At 37.1% G+C, this 21,646-nt stretch overlaps 1 protein-coding gene across 5 annotated transcripts in view; it reads right to left on the reverse strand.

Annotated features, from left to right (window-relative positions):
- Nucleotides 1-7,463: 7,463 nt before the first annotated feature.
- The window catches only part of LOC121930983, a 45,398-nt gene continuing 31,215 nt past the window's right edge, over nt 7,464-21,646 (reverse strand). For 2 of the 5 annotated variants that reach the window (XM_042468057.1, XM_042468061.1), the window contains 8 exons: nt 21,512-21,611; nt 18,365-18,404; nt 14,611-14,662; nt 13,124-13,235; nt 11,562-11,645; nt 10,782-10,905; nt 8,552-8,642; nt 7,464-7,910 (listed from right to left, as the gene is read on the reverse strand). In XM_042468057.1, coding sequence (XP_042323991.1) covers nt 7,836-7,910; nt 8,552-8,642; nt 10,782-10,905; nt 11,562-11,645; nt 13,124-13,235; nt 14,611-14,662; nt 18,365-18,404; nt 21,512-21,611 — 678 coding nt within the window. In that variant the 3' untranslated portion in view covers nt 7,464-7,835. Of the gene's footprint in view, nt 7,911-8,551; nt 8,643-10,776; nt 10,906-11,246; nt 11,272-11,561; nt 11,646-13,123; nt 13,236-14,610; nt 14,663-18,364; nt 18,405-21,511; nt 21,612-21,646 lie in introns of those variants that run through there. The other 3 variants (XR_006104049.1, XM_042468059.1, XM_042468058.1) reach the window with 3 other exon arrangements.

Raw genomic sequence — 21,646 nt, forward strand, 5'->3', positions numbered from 1 at the left:
TGGAAAGAGATGCAAGTTTTAATGGATACCATTAATTATAATATACTCTTGTGTGGCTGATCTGAAATGGCAAATCCCAAATTGGAGATAATCAAGGATGGATTATTTTTTTTAAAAAAAAAACACCTGTCATTATAATATCTTTATTAAATATACAATGTGAGCACACTTGAGATGCCATGTACAATTTCAGTCACAACGTAGGGAGAGGAAAGGTTATTGCAAAGCTGTAGAAAAGGTTAAAATGTTTGGTGCCCTTTAGCATCAAATACAAAATGAAGCATAGGCAGACCTGATGGACATATGCATAACTAAACAGTCTAGATCAATGCTTCCTCCTGCCAATTATTGTATTTATTGTATTTCAATGTGCCATGACCAGTACTGTCTCTCTGCTTAATAGTGACAATTCTTTCTTTTAGTCCATGGACCACCATTTTGAGTAGCTGGTCTAGGAAAAGTGGCTAGGAAAGTTATTTCTGTTTCTCATTACTTGAACTCAAGCTCATAAAATAAAACTGAATAGTGAGAGATTCAAGCTGCTTAATTAAACCATAGAATTCAGTCCCACAAGATGTAGTGAAGACCACCAGCATGGACAGCTTTAAAAGAGGATTAGATACATTCATAGAGATTAAGGCTGTCAGTGACTGCTAGACATCATATTATATATAACCTCCAGTATAGGAAAGGAATATGCCTTTGTGAATCAGTTGGTGGGAACATGAGCAAGGGGGTCCTATTGAGGTCATGTCCTACTGCAGGATTCCCATAGGCATCTAGCTGACCAATGTAGGAACATCATGCTGCACTAGATAGGTCTTGGGTCAGGCCCTGAATGGTTCTTATGACTCCTAAGAAGACATTTATTTATAGGATTGTGTTGGAAAACATTTTTGTAGTCTTTGGAGAAAGTTCTTATCTGCTTTATTTTCACTTAGCCATATTTAAATTTTGTCATTCCATTCCCCAACCACTACCTTTTGAAGCATCCTTCTAGAGCTGTCATATTTCTTTTAAACAAAAATCTGGATTAGAGTTGGCCTTTTTACTCCATACTAACAAGACTAAAATCCCATGCCCTTACAAACTTATCTGGGTATTCTATTCAATTCAATGGAATGTACAATTCAAAATTGACATACAGTGTTATATAGTAAGTTGCTTATCTATTTTTTTTATTTCAACAGATGCTGTTCTCTTTCTCTTAACAGATGCTGTTACCCATCTTTCTATTCATCCAGCTGTGCACAGCTGTGCTTGCAAGAACTGCATGTAAGGCATGCTAGATGACTAGTACTAGTAACCACTTCCCAATGTCTACAACCTTTGTTAAGTGAGAGTAGGTCAAACAGAAAGTCCAGCTCTTACTTGTTTGGATGTGTGCATAGAGAAATACATAATACCCAAAAAATCTGACAGAGGGTCTGACCAAATCATATGTGGAGTTTAGTGGAGTTTCCCTCCCTTTAGCATCCCTCCTTCTTTTTAAAGGTGTGATTAGAAACCTAGCAGAGATGGAAAATCTTATTACCATGACATATTTTTTGCATGCACATACAAGCCCATTGCTAAGCTTTTTTGCTTTCACGGAAAAGCAAGGAAAAAAGTTTTAATAGCTGTATCTTTTCCTTTATAAGAGAAAAAGCAGCTAGGGATGGTGATAAATTAAACTTCTTCCCCTCTGGTTGGTTCTCACTTCTATCTTCTACAGCTGCTTTTCCTTAAAGAAAAACCTATTGAGAGAGAATGTGGGGAATGTAGTCTGACCCAGTGACTTCATTTTAAGAGAAAGGGCTTATTTCCTTGAACTTTACTTCTTCTTCAGGGACCAAGCAACAGCAACATTAAAATTTAGTAAACCACTCTTGTTTATACTGCAATGTAACTGTGAGTGATGCCATTAGCATGTGGGCTGTCTTCTGCTTGGCAGATTTATCCACAGAAACCAGGTGGATTGGTACCTATCAAACGAAATAGCAATTTCATTGCAATCGGCAGTTTAGCAATTCACAAATCACATTCCAGACGGGATGAAAAATAGGAGTGAATTTTAAATTTTGTAGAAAGGTGAAATATATTTATAAAAGAAAAATACATTCCTGTCTGATCCTTCAAGATCATATTTCCTTTCTATGGCTGAATAATACGATGCAGTCAGAGATGCAGACATCGCTAATAAAATGGCATTTGGGACATTATTGCAATATAATGAGTACAGAGAAAAACAGAGGTGAAGGAAGATTGAAAAGAAGACAGAAGCCCACTGATACTATTGGACCTTTATTTAATGCTAAAAGTACACATAGAAAAGTGAGTAATTAAGTAGTGACTGTACTCTACTTTTACCAATCATGTAAAGAACATAGAATATCTTGAGACCAAATCCAAAGACTAATTAAAAATATCAAAATTTAATTTAAATATTTATACACTGTTTCAGGGGGGATTAATATAGTAAATATGGTTGGACTCTTGGACTGAATAACATTTTAGCATGAACTGTGCCCTTAAAGTTTTCTTCTTTGCTTTTATTTATTAATATATATATACTTATACAGCAAACTTCAATTGAACATAAATTGTGCAACAAATTAATACCTTGATTACAGCTATGCAATCAGAGATGATGTGTGCCTACATGCTTCTGGTGAAGTTGGAACAGCTCAAGCCAGTTAGCAAATCTTTATTTTTACAAGCATTCCTAGACACTTAATCTCCCTATAACTACATTTTTGTATACAGCTGTACCTAACCATTCTCACAGAAGCATTTAAAAATACACATTCTTTTTTCTCACATGGGCTATAGAATGCCTGACCTACATAGGCTTTTCTTAAAACATCTTGAACACTGTATGTAAAAGATATATTTATGTGCAACACAATCCTGCCTTATTTCATGCATATGCACCTCAATGTAATTTTAAGGTCAATGTGAAATGCAAATATTGGTACTTCAAATAGCTCATATAGTCTGATCATCTTCTCTTTAGTTGCCTGGCAAAATTTGTTGTTTCTTGTTAGCCCCTGACACCCTACATTTTTCAGTACACTCTTGGAATGTTTCTTTTGTACTGAGAAACATTGTGTAATGGTTTATTATTATTATTATTATTATTATTATTATTATTATTATTATTATTATATGTTTTATTTATAGACCGCTATTCCGCAATGATCATAGCGGTGTACAGTTTGAGTGTTGGACTTTGAGTCTGGAGACTGGGGTTCAGATCCCAGCTTGGCAAATCACACTATCTGAGCCCCAAGCTCCCTCTCAAGAAACTTGACAAGAAAACCCTAAGATAGGTTGCCTTAGGGTCACTATAAATTGGGACCAACTTGTAGTCACATAACAACTGAGAAACTGACTAAAAAAACCCCACAGTGGTCATATACAAAGAAATGGCTGTGCTAGTCTGTATCAGTATACCAAGTGATCTTGTAGCACCTTTTAGACTAATTAAAAGATGTAGATTGTGTCTAAAGCTTATGCCATAAACGTCTTTCAGTTAGTCTCAAAGGTGCTACAAAATCCCTTTGTATCAAAAAGTACAGAATATCCCTCACAATCTAGGGTGATTTTCCATTGCCTGCATACATATAATTTATCTTGGGGACATTTATTGAATACTCATTTCCCAAGGAGGGGGAAAAACACCAATTTGAAGTAAAATGCTATGGCTATAGCCATACCCTCCAAAGCAATGTATACAGATCAATCCTCCATGCTAACTCAAAGCATGAGCACATTGATGGACCATTTGATACTTTACCTTCCATCCCAAACAAGTATTACAGTAAAGTCCTACTAGACAATTCTGTCAAAAAAGAGGTTCAGTGATACATTCAGCAAGGCTAATGAAATTTGTGTGAAATATTACATTACCCAACTTTTAAACTCCACTATGGAAAATAGTCACACATTCCATCTAGTCATGAAATAATGAAAGTTGTTTGAAATCAAGTTGTATATATGTTCTGTAAGTCTGTTTATTGATAAAAGCTGGAAGCCATCCCAATTTGATAAAATTAATGTAAAATACAAACAAAATATAATAGTAAATTTTAAACAGAATACATGTAACAAGCAAGTAATACACAAAATATACAAATGTGAAAATATAAAATCATCATTAATATAAATTAAAGGCTCCCAGATGGAGTACCATGTATCTGCATCACTCCTGTGTAATTCCTATTAATAATTTTAGTGTCTGGAACTTAACTTACTTGTGGACAGAGCAAATTTTGCAACCATAGCAATGATAAAATTGGCAACCAATAAAATACAAATCTGCTTAAGGGAGGGTCGATTGGAAAGGGACTGAAGAATATAATTAAGAACTTTTGTCTATAAAGGCCATATACAGAAGACATTGCAGAAGATAATTGTTGAATGTTCTCCACTTCCCCAAACTCGCAAATACAAAATCTTTGGTGCACAGGAGTATTATTTTATCTTCCCTTCAGATAGGTGGATTCCATACTCTGAAAACATAGGGCTGTAAATGCATTTCTAAGTGGGGGCAAGAGACCAGACATGTTTCAAGAGGATTGGATACTTTTAATTAACTTTGTACATAACCATCCACATAGATTTAAACCTTCAGAGTCACACAACATCTTCTGGAAAGACATCTTACAACATCCTTGTCAATTCCTGAAAGGGCTTACTTAATAGAGACAACGGCACAATAATTGTTGACCAACAATTTCCACATCCTTTAACTTTGTTCTGTTCTGGTTCTTTTAATGCACATAGCTGATGTTAGGTACTGTTACCTTTTAAGATGTAATTAAAAATAAATAAGAAAAAATATTGCTCCATCCCCAAAGATATTTTATAAGGTGGGTGCCATAAAGAATATGTTGTTTGAGAAAGCATAATAATGTAGGTCCCACCATTTGGAGGCAGACTGAATTTTTTCTGTTGGCAGAATAATTTGAAAGGGCTTCTACATTAAACTCATAGTGATGGAGTATCATTCTAACTGAATTTGTCCAAGAGTTTTGGAAGGGAGATCGTAATTATTCTAGGAAGCATTTTTAGGAAGCCAAGTGTCACTCATGCTAGCCAGCTTCAGCCAATATGAGGCTAGTGCCATATGCACATCTGCTTTAAGAGATTAGCCCTGTTTCGAAACAGGTGTACTTTTAGAGGCAACCAGAAGAAATTTCAAGAAAGCATTCTGCACAGTTTTTAAAGGAAAACATGATTGTATCTCTAAATCTCTGCACCATGGGAGACACTTTTTCCCTGGAAAACCTTGACTGTAGGAGTAACCAAGTCCCCCCCCCCCCCATGGAATCTAGAAAATTTCAAAAGAGTATTAGTGGAATGGGAAGATTTCAACTTAGCTGCACAAAAATGAGTTTTCAAGACAAATCTGAATTAAATTTCAGACCCATATATTTAAAGTAGGGTTGCTGTTCTATAATTTTTACATTTAATCTCCAACGGAGAGATTTTCTCTTCTTTACACTACTCAATAAACATATAAGTCTAAAAATGGCTCAGCCATGGAACTTTTTTATGATGTTTAATTTATATGATGAAAGCAAAATTAGTATCAGAAAAAGCAGGCATTAAGATAAGAGGAAGGAACATTAACAACTTAAGATATGTGAACGTTACCATAATATTAGCTGAAGACAATCAGGACTTGGAATAGTTAATAAGGAAGGTCAAAGATGAAAGAGCAAAGGCAGGTCTGATGCTGAACATAAAAAAACATAAAAATAATGACTACAGAAGAAATATACAAATTCAATCTAGACAATGAGGAAATTGAAATATTTAAAGAGTTCTCACATCTAGGATCAAACATTGATCAGAATGGAGACTGCAGTCCAGAAATAAGAAGACGACTAGGAATGGGAAGGGCAGCTATGAAAGAACTGGAAAAGATAATGAAGAGCAAAGATGTTCAACTGAATTGTTCAGGCCACTGTATTCCTAATTACTATGCGAGACCTGGACAGTGAAGGAAGCAGACAGAAAGAAAATCAACTCATTTGAAATGTGGTGCTAGAGAAGACAACATAGGATACCATGGACAGCATAGAAGACAAACAAATGGGTTCTTGAACAGATCAGACCAGAGCTCTCCTTGGAAGTTAAGATGATCTAGTTGAGACTATTGTACTTTGGCCACATAATAAGACACAGATCACTAGAAAAAACAATAATGCTAGGAAAAGTAGAGGGTAGAGGAAAGAGATGAATACTACAAACCAGATGGATAGACTCGATCAGGGGGGTTATGGGCAAGGGCTTGCAGGATCTGGGCAAGGCAGTGGAGGATAGGGATCCTTGGAGAGCTCTCATCCACAGGGTGAATCTTTTGAAAGATTGAAAACCGTTTATGGATATTTTGAGTAATAAACCATCTAATGCTATCTAACCACCATAACTAGTGGCTGTGGTTATTATCAATTCTAGTAGGATTATTTAGTTGGATCTCTAAAGATAGAATAATTAGTTTTGATTGAAATTAGAATGTCAGTATTAAATGAATTAATAAATAAATCTAAATAGAAGAAAATCCCACTCATAAAAGGAAGAAAGTTGCTATTGCCATTTAAGCCTTTCTTGTAAAGTGGCAGATATTGCAACCTATATTTAGGTGTTAGTCACAAGAATTTAGAATGTTGTTGTAAGTTTTTCCCTGGGAAACATACTTCAGGATCACGAAGGTTAGTCTGATTTGAGGAGTGAGATTTGAGAAACTACACTTTTCACTCCATAATTGCCAGCGTACATTATCATCTTGCACAAAAGTCACAAATTTGATTTTCAAACTTTAAGAATATGGCTGGATTGATCAGTAGAACTACAGGCCACAAATAAAAGCAGTAAATAGAAGGGTGGCCCAAAAAAATAAAAATAATAAAAAAAAAAGTTGGGGGAAATCACAGCATACATGATTCTTTTTTCTGGGGGTGATAACATAGCACCTTATATAAATACTACATCATACCCAACTGGCTGCAGATTGAAATCACTTGTAGTCAGTGATGCAACCTTTTCAGGTAGCCATGGAATAACACACTTTATTTTTTCCTTCAGAATTACATACTAGGAAATTACCAATTTGTTCCATGCTACTCCATACCCTAAAAAAAAAAATGAAGGAAAATTCAACAAGAAACATAGCTTTGTCTTACTTGATTTCTCATTTGTTATGTGCAACTAGTGTTATTAGAGGTGCTACTAACAGAGGTGAGCCAGTGAGGTGCAATGGTTTGAGCTGGACTAGGATTTCATGAAACCAGAGTTAAATCTCCACTCAGCCATGGAAGTCCAGTGGGTGATCTTGGACAAGTCACACTCTCTCAGGAAGGCAATATTAAATCACCTTTGAATAAATATGCCAAGAAAATCCTAGGAGGGTTACAACAAGAATAAACAACAGACAGAAGGAGTAACAATATTTCATTTCCATAAGACAGCACCCATTAGCATATAATGATTTTTATTGGAGACAGGTTCTATAAAGGGAATTGTTACTGCTGTAAGGAAAAGCAATGGAGAAGGCTAGGCAACTTTTATTTTGGGACAATAGTTATCTTTTATAAAAATATTCATTTATTGTTTAATTATAATTGTAGGATATAGGCTCTTCATCCAAAGCAGTAGACAGGAAATACCAGTCACTTACACAGCAGCAAATCTGGCATTACTCCTAACATTCTCATATCACTGCTTAGTTAAATCTCTCACTGATAATTGCCACCACATTTAAGACTTTCTTCATTTTTTTTCTTGATAAATTATTTTTGCTTGATATTTATTTAATGTGGTTTCAAAACTGAATGAGAATAATGATCCTATTCTATCAAAGACTTCAAATCTGGAACTTTTTTTATCTGGAAGTCCAGCAGCATCTGCCCAAATGCCTTGCCCTATAAAAAGAAAGAAAACAATTACATATGACCCGTTTCTGCAATAAAATAATCTCATGTTCAGACAAAAGACAAAGCAATCCCCTTCATTGTACTGCAAGGTTCTTGGGAAGAAAAGGTTGCTTTGGCCTTTTTCTTGCTTTATACTTCAATTCTTAATATATTGTCATAATTTAGCAGTTACTTCTCAGTATATATGCATACTATAGGGTTGAACATGTCTCCATAGGAAGGGAAACTGAAGAATAAAGTCCATGAGTGAAAGGAAAGGTTTCCCAAACTGCATGAAAAGTTCAGTACAAAACATCATATGATCTAATGCTGATTGGAATTATCCCCCACCCTCATCCCTGCAGCCCGAAGCTGTGTTTCCAGAGGCCAATACAGACAGCAGGACAGAGTTACTGTATATCTTAGAAATGTATGTGATGAAAGTTTGTAGCTCTATAGGTAGAATTAATTAATAACAGTGAATTACAGCAGATATTACAGACTTACAGAACACAATTTGTTAAAATTGACAAACGTAGTTAAGGGGGAAAAGCAAAATATTAGCAAATAATTTGGAGAAGTCCACAAAATTCTTGAGACATTTCCCAAAAATTAAAACAGTTCCCACCCGTACCAAATTAAATACCTACTTGTGGGTCACTTCTCAGTGATGCTGTGCCGCCACCACCAAGGGCATTTTTTAGTACAAAATTCAGTCCATATATTCCAGGTAGCTCATATCTGCCAAGAGAAAATATGGTTTGCTTCATGAACTTTCAGTTCAAATGAACTAAAAATTATATCATGGATAATTTTAGGATACTACAATAGAAGGTTTTTTGTGGGTTTTTTGGGCTATGTTCTAGAAGATTTTCTTCCTGATGTTTCGCCAGCATCTGTGGCTGGCATCTTCAGAAAATGCTTGCCTGGAAAAAGTGGGTCTATATATACTGTGTGAGCCTGGGAATGCAGGACTGATTTGCATGTGTATTGTTCTGTGCTGATGGCAGTCCTCAGGCTGGGAGGCTAATGCAAAAGAGGATTAATGTCTGCTAATTGGTGATCATTATCTGCTGGGAAAGCCCCTGACTCCAAATGGTTTCCCATTTGCATTTGCTGAATCCTTATTTTGCTATTCCTCAGGACTGGTAGCCAGATTTTGTTCACTTTAAGGGTTTCTTCTTTCTGGTTGAAATTGTCCAGGTGTTTGTGGATTTCAGTGGCTTCCCTGTGCATCCTGACATGGTAGTGGTCAGCATGGTCCAGAATGTCAGTGTTTTCAAACAGTATTTTATTTCCAGGATGGTTTGTGGCATGTTCTGCTACCGCTGATTTTTCTGGCTGGCCCAGTCGGCAGTGTCTCTCGTGTTTCTGGATTCTTGTTTTCACATTGCGGGACCACCAAAGAGATATATGTATATAATGGTAATGGTATGTATATTACCTGTGAAATAAATTAATGAAATATAAAGAATATTACTAAGGGGCTGCCCAGATTGGCTTGAAGTACTGGTGTGGGGCGGTATGGGGTGTGGTGTTTTGGATGATGCATGCCCCGATGATGCCTCCATGCCGGCACCACAGTGCTCCTTTCGGCACGGCGTTTATATGCCACATGCCGAAAGGAGTGCCGAAAAGTACTGCAGCGGCTGCAATGGCACCTTTTTGCCTAAAAGGAGCGGCATTTTGCTGTTTCTTTTAGAGCTGGCAAAGTGATGGATTGGGTCCGTGGAGTGCAGTTGGATTTTACACTGTTCACATTATTATTTTATACAGTACCATCTTTAAAAGACACACCAAACTAAATGTGCATTATTTGCTTAATAAAATAACTTTAGTTTATCTAGAAATTTCAGTCTCTAGTTGAGCAGATATTTTAATGAATAAAGCAGCAAAGATCAGTTCACACAGTAGGAAGGGCAAGAACAGCATGATGACTGTCACAGTTAGAGGCTTGTACTCAGGAAGATATTTAACTATCTTGTCCAAAATACGCTCTTATATACATTAATCAAACCTGTTCTCCATTTTTATACTTTCAGAATTCCTCAATATTGTGAACATTTTGTTAGTTGATAAACAAGCATTGGGCATAGTTATTTATAATATACCAAAATGAGAAAGTGCTGCATATGAGTTTAATCACTTGTGGGAAACCTCAGAGTAAATGCTTGATGCATATCATCCTTTATTAGAACATAAGCTTGAAGACTTAGTAATTAAAAGGCTTTGTAAATTTAAATGTGAAAACATTCCTGTGGCCCTGCAGTTCCCAGTCTTGGATTCTTGCCACTCTCATTCTGCCCTTTGGTCTCCTTTTAGAATCCCATTTTTGGATTTGGAGCCTGAGCACCCAGGTGACCTCAGTGTGGACAAGTCTATGACTTAGGGCTGAAGCACACAGCTGGTAAAGAGCAACCAGAGGCTGCTCCACCCACAATTGGGCTGGGACTGCAGCAACCACTGAATGATGAATCAGCATTTATGTAAATCCTACTACTCGCTTATTGATTCAATAGGTCTACTTTAGTTGTATACCTGGATTTAGACCAGAGTTCTGAACATGAGAAAGCCATCTCCCTCCATTATAAACTGACAGGCTTGAACAGGCCAATTAATAATTTTCAGATATTGGGATAAATATGATTGATCCTGAAATGTTAAATCCTAAAGATTTTCATCTTGTTGCTATTACTGCTTGCATCCACTCTTCTTTGTCACACACAAAATGTACAGGAGAGTATACTTACTGACTCATTTTTTACAGTAAAATATAATTAAACTTAAATTATTTCAAACCTAAATATTTTCTTGCTGTCAAAGAATTCCAATTTCTTCAAACCACACAGCATGAATGTACTAATACAAACAAGTGCATACCTTGTGACCAAGCTCTCTCCAGACTTTCCTTTCTCTAAAAGATGTTGGAAATAATCTTCGATGGCCTGAGTAGTTAAGGTTTTCTTGAGGTATGGATAATAGAGGGGATGGCGGGCTATGACACCTATTGTTACATACAAATAGAACACACTCAATTATTGTTTTGCATGAAACATCAAACCCACCATTAAAAAAAAAGTCATGCAGAGCTGAGTTATTTTTCAACCCACAGTTACCCAGGCCTTGCCTGCAGTACAAAATAAAAAAAAATCTCTTTGCAGAATGTATTTCCCCATCCCACCACCACTGTTGTCTTTATTTGTGATTATGATCTGTTCTTGCTAGTATATTGTAAAGTAAAACAGTGGTTTTCACTCCACTAAAACTTTTGAATATTTTACATTATTTGAAGTAGAAGCCTTATTGAAAGCCACATTTTATTTATTTCAAATATTTATAGCTCACCTTTTGCAAAACAGGCCCAAGGCAGCTAATAATAAAGACATAATGCAGTAAGATACATAAACAGATGCAACAGTATAAACAAAATGAGCAGAACAGAACAGAATCCCCCCTCATAGGAGTTGGAAGTGGAATGTGTGCAGTGGAAGAAAGGAAACAAAACCATTAAGTCCTTTATTATGAAAAAAAATACTTGGGGAAGGGAGAGGCAAAGATTATAGGAACATGTTCTATCATTTTGTTAGTACCTCTTTGAGGACAGTTCTATTTATTTAATAAACACAGACATCATATTTTTAAATATGAATTAAAGAATACCTATGTTTGCTGAGTTGCCCTTGTCCCCACTCCTGGTATAGGCAAGATCTTCCAGGCGATATACATGTGGACCACTTGGTAAATCTGTACATACAAAATGAAACAAATTACTAATTTTTCACCTACCAAAAAAGAATTGGTCACTCCAAATGATGATCAAGTATACTGATATTTGTATGAGAGAGTACTGTATGCATTTTTAATTATGCAAGCAATAAAGCTTTCCTCACAGAATCACTTTGGATATACACTTGTCTGTCCACATTTGCTGGGGTTAGGGGCACAGGACCACCAGGAATGTGGGAAAACTGCAAAAAACAGAAACACTGTTTTTACCTGAGAGAACATCTAAGCATCTCTAGGTCCTCCAGTTGCTCTCTGTGGTCAACCTCTGCCAGAAGATGACCAGAGAATTGTGCTGGAGAAGCTGCAAATGTCTAGTGAAGTGTTCTTTCTATGAATCTCTAGGTCCTTCAGTGCGACTTTATGGTTAAAGTTGACCATAGAGTTGCGCTGGAGGTCCTAGATATTCCTAGAGAAAACATATTAATAAAATCTATGAATTACTAAATCAACAAAAGTCAAATCCACAAATGTGGAGGGACCAGTGTACTGCAAAAGTAGAAAGAAAGGAAATAAGAGTGACTTACGTTTCCTGTTCCTATGGGCTAAACTCAACTTTTCCTCTCCATTCTACAACACAGCCTCCTGTACTGCTTGGGGGATGATGGAGGGGGTTGTTGTGTAGAGGGAGACTGTACTATCCCTGATCCTACTGAATTCTAACAATGAATGTCAGCTGTTCCATTGAGAAGATGTACTTTATATCCCTGTATCCTCAGAACATGCTTACCCCAATTGGAGTTATGCTTATCTTGTATGAGGGGGGGAAAAGAGGGGGAAAGTGAGGATTTGAACCCTGGATTCTTGTTATCTTGTTTGGTACTCTAATTTCCATAGTTTACAAGCAAATTTTAAAATTTACCATTGAGAGATGAAAAATTGCCCTAAGCAAGCTTCCAGATGAAATTATTTCTTACATGGCATTTTCTTTTCAAAACACTCATTCAGTTATATAATTTGCTTAATCAGTTTTAGTAGTTAAATCATCTGAGGTACTAGAATAAATAGCAGAATGCAACAATTCTGGCATGTGGATGAATATGCTTATCCTATTAAAAACAGTAATTCCTCCAATCTTCAGCACATGGAATATTGTTAGATAATTACACAGATTATGTCTAAGGCCTCACTCCATGTACAACTTCAATTACATATTAACAAGTTTTACTTTTGTTCATTAATACATTAGAGAAGACTTGATTATTGTTAACATTTATAAACATAATTTTTCATTGTAAATAGCGTGTGACTTAACAGTATTGTTGAGGAAAATATATTTCATACATTTGACAAAGAAATTATTTCCAGATTTACTGCAGTTGATTAGCTTTTCATATACATGATATGAGTAGACTAAAGCTGTAATGAACAGTGCATGACGAACAAAGTCTACGTATAAAAAATATCAACAAAAGGTAAATGTCAACAACAAACAATACCTTTGAGATCTTCATGAGTCTTGAGCTCCTCAGGAGAAACAGGTGCATCTGAAGTGAATGAAAGATCTTCTTCAAATGTTTCAACATGCTGTCCATTCATTAATATGTCAATCTGCAATAATATCCTGACTTAAATTATTAAGCAAGTTTTATTGTAATGCCACACACACAAAATCAGAAGCTATGATGATAGGGACTAGTTATGCTGATAGAGACTAGTAATCCTGTTTGTAATCAGCACTCCTACACCACATCTAGTTTGTACTGTTTTCCATGAAATCTGGGTTGACGGAAGTCTGCCATTCTGCAACAGCTAATCTGCCTATAAAAATGGATAATTACAGAAATTTTACAAGATTATTTTAACTGCCATCCATGGAAAAGGCCAATGATATGTGGTTTAGTGTAGGGTGTTAGACTCTGACTTTGATCCATATTCTGTGCTGCTTGAGCCCAGAGATGGATTGGGTGATCTGGACGACCCAGTTTATTGTACATGCCATTTGAAAGCAAAAAAAAATTAACATGTGAAGCTGTAAAACTGAACATACTCAGTTTTGAAGTTAGTACAATTATATAAAAGCTGAAGGAAAGCCCCACTTATCCTTATTCATGACTAGAACAGAACACAGCTTTACTGCAAACCAAATAATAGAACCTTTGTATTGGAGTCTTTCAGGACAAAATCTTATGCAATAGGTTTTACTCTTAGTCAGATTCTGAAAAAGTATTTCAACAGCCCATTTATAGAACAACTGAAAGCTGATCCAAACATTAAGCAGAGGAAAAGATATTGTCTGAACTACTTCTGAATTCATGGGGGGCGAGGGTCATGGTTTTCCTCTTGGTCAGATTCCAAAACAGTATTTTAACAGCCCATTTATAGAACAACTGAAAGCTGATCCAAACACTAAGCAGAAGAAAAGGTACTGTCTGCACTACTTCTGAATTCATGGGGGGTGAGGGTCATGGTACAGCAATTTACATCTAGGTATCTTTGAGTGGTCCTCTTGCTAAAATCTCTCTTACACATCATTTTAAGTTTGTAATGGTACCCGAATCTTCTCCACTGAATGTTAGTTGCTTAGTTACAGGGTTTACAAAAATATATATATGTGGGTACTTTCAAACAAGCAGCCACCAATGTTTTTTATTTTATGCTTAACATCTAATTGCAATACACTATTGCTGCTGAAACACCATGGATGGGGCCATTTTGGAGGCTGGCAGGGGGAAAAAAGAGCAGAAATGTTATGTACTTCCTTGTCTCTAGCCCTCAGAGAAACCCCTGAGCAGTTAGTGCTTCCATAAATGATAAAATATAGTAAAAAGATATCTTATTACATCTGGACATACAAGGCAGAAGCTCTAGCTATACCCTCTAGCCTCATATAGGATGTACTGTAGTAGATATTGTTGAAAACAGACCCAGGTTTTTAAAATTATGCTGCAGCAGCTAGAAGATCTAGGCTTCAAACAGTCCCTACCTTAACATTCTTTTTTGGATAAAGGAAGAAAAATGGTTTCAGAACTGGAGATCTGAAGGGAAAACAGAGGGGAGTGGGAGGAAACAAATTACTGTCAGACAAATGCAATTCAGTAGCTTTTCACACAATCCCTGTAAACATTTCAAAACTACTCATGGTGCTTTGGTGTTCATGACATCAGTGTGCTAACTGAATGCGGTATCCCTAGTGTAATTTAATTGTGGACCAAGTGACAAATCCAGGATTCTGCTTGCAACAAATGACACAGTAATATTTTTTGGAATGAAGAGAGTCCAGCTGAAGAGACTTGGTCCAACATAGAAATGGCTCTGCTTCCTGGACCAGCTCTCACCAGCCTACCAAGCTGTACTTGATTGACCAGCTTTCCTTCCTAAAGTCCATTAAAGCAATGCAGGCTCCTGATCAGAAGCTGTAGGTGCTAAGAACATATTACCCATCTACTGCTACACCCAGCACTGGGAAGCACAAATGCCACTCTGCAATTAAGTCAGGACAGGGACCTGTAACATCCACCTAGATGCTGCCACGTCTACAGCAATGTGGGTCTTTCATGGTTGCCAAGACAACCATGGACCTCTTTCAAATTATATTTTGGTCAACACATGTAATAGGATGGAATTGATTTTCTGTTCTAGAATAGGATAAAGTAATACATTGGAGGAAAACCTATGGTGACAGTTGTCAAGGTCAAAGCACTATCTAGTCAGCTTTGGTTTGAAAGCTACCTCTACCTTCTATCTTCAGCAACTTAGAGATGTAGGTTTCTGGATGTTCCCAGGGGAATTCTTCAAAGAACTGGCTGTTGGTCCTATCAATTTTCTGGTCAATTCCTGAAATTAGGAGGTGACTATAGGTATCAATATGATCATGCCTTAACATCCTCTGCCAAACCACAGAGTTATATTGGCTCCTTGGTGTTCTTAGTAGCTGACAACAATGAAACAAAAGGTTAACAACTAGAATGAAATTGGCAGAAGACTTGATGTGAATAGGACCACACACAGATTACAGTCCACATTAACTCTGGCCAAATATACTTATCAAGAAGATGCTTAATAAAGCCCAATTGGGTTAGCAATGCTGGAACCGACCAAAGGCCTGTTATGACCAATTTGCATTACCGGTATATTTTGCAGATAAAATTATTCATACTCATTTTTTGATGCCATAGCATCATCTGGTCCTCTTGTTATACTTTGCAGTTTGTGTTGCCTGAAGATATTGATGAGATAAAAGAAAAGATACTTTCTAGATTGTTTTTAGAGTACAGTACTAAGTGTTATAATTTGTTCTTTATATCCTTCTCTCTTGGCATTTGCAGAGTCTGAAGGTTCTGTCTTCTTTCTTATGTTTTTCAATGACATGAAACTGCTGAAAGATATTATCTGTAAATATGAGCTGATGTATCATCAATATATGAATGAGACATAACTTTACTTCTTTTTCCCTCTCTCATTTAATCCCATAGAAGATTAAAGATTGGGGCACATATCTGGAGGCAGTAACGGAAGAAATAAGAACTAACAAGCTGAAACATAATCCTAAAGTCTAATAGCAAAGTACTGTGAATTGGGAAATCTACCAATTTAGAGGAAGGTTTATTACACACACACTGAGAGGCCAGGTACACATTCTGAGAGTGTTCACCACTGTTTATGAAGGCCTAAATAGCATCAATTGCTGGGAGTACTTTTTACCATCTTAGGCTGGTTTGGTATCCAATGTTAACTAGTCATGGGCGGGGTACATACCGCCACTTTGCGGCGCTCTGCCACCGCCGCCGGTAGGTCCGCGGGGGAGCCGGAGCCTTCAGACGGCGCGACTCCCGCGCGGACCGAAAAAGAAGCTCCAAAATGGAGCTTCTTTTTCCGTAGCATTTGCGACGTAGCGAGGCGCCAGGGGCGCACTCGCTACGTCACAAAGGACGCGACGCGTACGGACGCTCAGCGTCCGATACGCAAAGATGGCGCCGGCCATGTAGACGGGCTGGTGCCATCTTGTACGGACGGAGTCCGTACTAGGCCCGGGGGCGTCTATAAGAGACGCCCCTTTTTTAAAATGGGACGTCCTCCGGATGTCCCAAATGCCGGTGCAGAAAGCCCCATGGTGACACATGCCTTCTTTATACCCTCAAACTTCTGAAAGTGACCACCGACAATGGCAGATGCCTCATTTATAGTCACAAGCATTATAGCCCTATTGCTGTAATGCATTCTGCAAGGGTCTTCCCTTGAAAATATTTTAGAAACTGCAAATAGTACATAATGTGATAGATAGAAAGAACCAGGTACATTGGCCGGTTACAAACCGGCAGTTGGGACTTCCGGAGGACGTCCCATTTTAAAAAAGGGGCGTCTCTTCTAGACGCCCCTGAGTCTAGTACGGACTGTGCGCATACAATATGGCGTCGGCCCTTCTACATGGCCGACGCCATATTGACGTATCGGACGCTGAGCGTCCAAACGTCGCGCGCCCCTAATGATGTCACGAATTGGCCCTTGGCGCTTCACGATGCCATCAGTGCGCCGCTGAAAGAAGCTCAATTTTGGAGCTTCTTTTTTGCTCCGCGCGGGAGCCACGCGGTATGGCTGCTGAGGCTCCCGCGTGGAGCAAGCGGCGGCGGCGGCAGACCGCCTCAAAGCGGCGGTCTAGAACCCGCCTTAGATTCTATTACACTTATTCTGGAATATTTACACTATCTGGCTATCTGGTACAGATTTTGGCCTCTATAGCCCCAAACGTAGAAAATAATGTCGGTATACCCAAAACCTGTATAAGCCTGTCAAAGACTTATTCTGAATCAGAGCCTTTAATCTCTAACCATCAACAGGAGCCATTAGCCTGGTACATGCTAGAGACAGGACTCTCTAACTAATACTCTTATGCTGTGAGGTGAGGACTTCTCCACAAGGAGATATATATGGGCTTTTAAAAAAAAAACAACCCTAGAGAAAAAAATATTTCACTATGCATTTGGTGTTTAAAAAATATTACTTGCTGTTGGTGATGTGTATGTTTCTGTAATTATTAAACTGCCTTGTGAGGCAAGTATGAAAGATGGGACAAAAATCTTTTAAATAAAGAGTAAATTAATAAAGCCCTACAAATGTAACAATTTAGTAAATATTATCCTATAGGCAAATCACTCCAAGACATAACAGCCAGCACATTTCTGACACTGAAAATAATATTTTAAGTAGTCATTCAACAAAAACAATATAATTACATTTAAGAGTATACAGTTAATAAATGTACTGAGTAAGTGATTTATAGTGTACTCCTAAGAAGGGTTGCTGAGGAGTACTGCCTTATTCCAATTCCTGCCAATCCACACATGCCAGGGCAGAAGAGGGAGACTGACTCATCTTTCCATTTTACATTCCCCCACACCCACATGTTGAAACCAAAAAGAAAAGCACTTGTGCAACTCCACTTGACAGAAATGTGGGGCCTAATTCTAACCAATCTAGCGTGGTCTCAAACCCAGTGGATCCAAAGCTGACTTTAACTCAACCTGACATTGCCCTTTTCAGGATCTTATGGTTTTCAACTATTGCAATAGCTTTTTGTGAGTGGAACTGGGCTGCCTGAAGCTCCTGTGATTGATGGCATTCACTTCCACCCCATCCCAAACACAGCTGGCAGATACAGGGAATTTGGATTGCTCTGTAAGATATGGATGATGACTTCTAACGTTTCAAAAGTTGTTGGAATTCCCCTTTGTTAAACTTACACTTTTGGGCGACCTCCAACAATTCCAGTGAGACCAGGTGCTAAATATGGGAGAGGGGGGGGGGGGGGGGAGAGAAAAATCAAAATCAAATTCTAATGGTAACTCTCAGAAAATTAGGGTTAAATATTTTTCTATGTTCTGATTTATATGTTCAGTAAAACTCCAAACCCACATAACATGTTTCCTAATATCAAATAATAATAATGAAATATTTAAACAAACGTTGTTAAGAACCTTTAAAATTCCTCATAATTCCTCTTTAGAAGTGCAGGACAAGAACACTGACACAGAAGTATTATTTCAATAGGGGGAAGGGCTGGAAAGCCAAAATCTTTCGAAGTTGGCTTTTAAAAACTTTTTCATTTTTTGATGTTGTTTTTGTTGTTGTTTAAAACTGATATATATTATATATGGGTGATGATTAGGGCTCAGGTCATGAGAATGGAATATGGGAACCAGAAAACAAGAGGTGTTTAAGAAGCTGAAGGTTTGATCTTAAAGTGCTTTCAGGAACCAGGAGCTATTAAACTCTGTGTCACATTAGTGATTCCCAAAGGCTGGAGCAATGGAGTAGCAGTCCAAGGACATCGGGACAGCCATGCGTTTGTTACTCTTGCTGTAGAGTATCACACTCCAGCTAGAACATTTCTTATTAACACGAACATTTCACAACAACCTACATTTCAAATCAAGTGCTCTAATAACCCTATGCAGGCATTCAGATTTCAAGTACAGTAACAACATGTTAGGAAGAACATGTACACTAACCTCATCCATTTCTGACATATCTGCATTACTCTCTATGTTTGAGTATTCATGTTCTGAAAGGGAGACCTTCTTTTATAAATGGAGACACACTACACCATGTGAAACCCAGGTTTTCCATTATAATACTACACATGTCATAGAAATAACTCTGCTTGCAGAGGTCCATTTTAATTGCTCTGTTCACTTCCTCTCCTCCCAAAAAGATAAGATATCTTTTTGGATTATGTGTTTAAAATAAATGGGAACTGTTCAAGTTAATCAAGAACATTTCTTGAAGTAACTTCCAACACACTTGTCATCAGTCATAATATTTACATATACTCAGGAGCTTTAAAATCTCAAGCTGCATTAACCAGCTGTCATCATAATGTCAACCTCCGGTCAATTTGATGTGAAATAAAGGTCAGTACATTAGTTTTGTAGATAGGAAGATCCTTTTTATCTAGTGAACTGAGTACTTATTAAGGAAAGAAATGCTCATGTTCCTTGCAGATATTGGTGGAAATTTTACCATTTGTTTTTCTTCATTGCTTTAAATGAAGAAATGACAAAGAAAGAACTTTCAATTAATAATTTTTGGGGGGATGTTTTGAGTTATTTTAATACAACATTGCTTAGTCTTTCCTTATAGGAAATAAAATGGCAGATATGCTGATGATCCATCAAACAACCATTTCATAATATAGTAATGCTGACTTGGGACAACCAAGCTATTGCTTATCACAATAAGGTGTACTGATTGTATTACAGGTGTCTGTGGCACACAATTAGTTCCATGAATATTTCTCTTATTATATTAAAAATAGAAGTAACAATGGTTCTTTATTCAGATCTGAATATTACAGAAGTTGCTATGGTATCAAGGCAGATGGTCAGCACGGGAAGTGCTTCATTACTGCCTCACCCCATATATGCTGCCAATAAGTGGGTACAAAAACTGACAGAAGGTAAGCATCATGAAATCAAATAGGAGGAAAGGTTGTTAGCAACAGGGAAATGTGAAGAAACAGAAAAGCAGACAAACATCAGAAGTATAAAGTGGATTAAAGAGAACTGAAAAAAAGATATGAAAGAACAGACAGAACATACTTTTATATAATAATGGGATGCAAAAGGTTGAATTAGGTACAATGGGAACTGAACTGAGAATGTACAATAGTCAAATGTACAATGAGATGGTCTTTGATCATTCTACTGAAAAAGGTAGACTCTACTCTGCAGATAATAAAATGTTCCAATAAGGATTGCAGTAAAAATATTAACATAAATATCATATGCAACTGTGCAAAAGAGCCAACAGAATCCTGGTCATCCTCTCCCTTCATGTTACATACACAATAGAGGTGATAGGAAAATATGGAGTATTGGGGGTATCCATGGCCGTCCATTATATCTCTATCAGCCCTCCTCACTGCCTGTTTATTTCACAGTAGATTATCTACAAGGAATGCTCTGAGGATGGACACTGCACACTTGTACAGGGAGAGACTGTACTAAACTGTAAAACAACTTTGTTTTCTTGCATTTCCTACTGAGTGATTTAGAAGAATGATATTGTGCAGCGAAGACCTAGCACTGAGAAAATCACATTTCTAAGATAGTTTCCACAAATTACAGGACTTTACAGAACTTTTGTTTACCATGGAACCTAGTAGATTATTAAAAATGTAATCTGTAAAATAAGAACCCAAGTAAAAATTTATATTTATTTGTCACTAGAAGTGCAGTGATGCGACAATAAAAACTTTTAAGAGCTAATAGAAACACTAATGTTATATCTTATTTTACAATTCATTTTCAAATCATGTTTGGTCCAGAAGAAATAAAAGTGGGCATAAGCCGTAGTGAAAAGGGATCTACCATTCATACAGAGGGTGAGCCCTTGCCAAAGACTTGGCAAGAAGGTGGTCCTGGATCAATTTAGAGCTCTGAAAAAAATTAGGAATTTTGTTCAAGAAAGATTACACCCCAGTGAAACATTCTGAAATAAATATATTCAGGACATGAAACCATGTGTGAAAAGTTTCTTATTAGAAAATCCACACCAAGAATAGCTTCCTTAAAGTTTTACTGGTTTTATTTGACTGCTTTATTTCAAACTTTGGACAGTATAAGAGCAGTCTTGGGCATGTGAATAAGATAGGCCTGTCTGTAAGCACCTTATGTTTGCTATATACAACATCTCTGTGTGTAAACTTTAATTGTTTACAATTAAATTGTTTACAATTGTGTGCACTGAACTAATTAAAACCATCAGTTGCTTTTTCATTAAGGGACCACAGTTTTCCATAGTTCAATAACAGAATTCTCTTTTAAATCACAATAAAAGAAAAGCAATGCAAATACAGGAGAGTGAGTGGGGAAAGATTCAAAATTTACCCATTCCAGTTCCAGCTGGAGCAATTTCTCTAGAAAAGATTTCCACAGCTTTTTTCTGTTTATGAAGTACAGCAAGCCAAATAACAGCTTCTCGAAGACCCTGTTTTTACAGCAGAAATGAAAAAATACACAGAT

The sequence above is a fragment of the Sceloporus undulatus genome, chromosome 5 (genome assembly GCF_019175285.1).
Source record: "Sceloporus undulatus isolate JIND9_A2432 ecotype Alabama chromosome 5, SceUnd_v1.1, whole genome shotgun sequence".
NCBI classification, from domain to species: Eukaryota; Metazoa; Chordata; class Lepidosauria; order Squamata; family Phrynosomatidae; genus Sceloporus; species Sceloporus undulatus.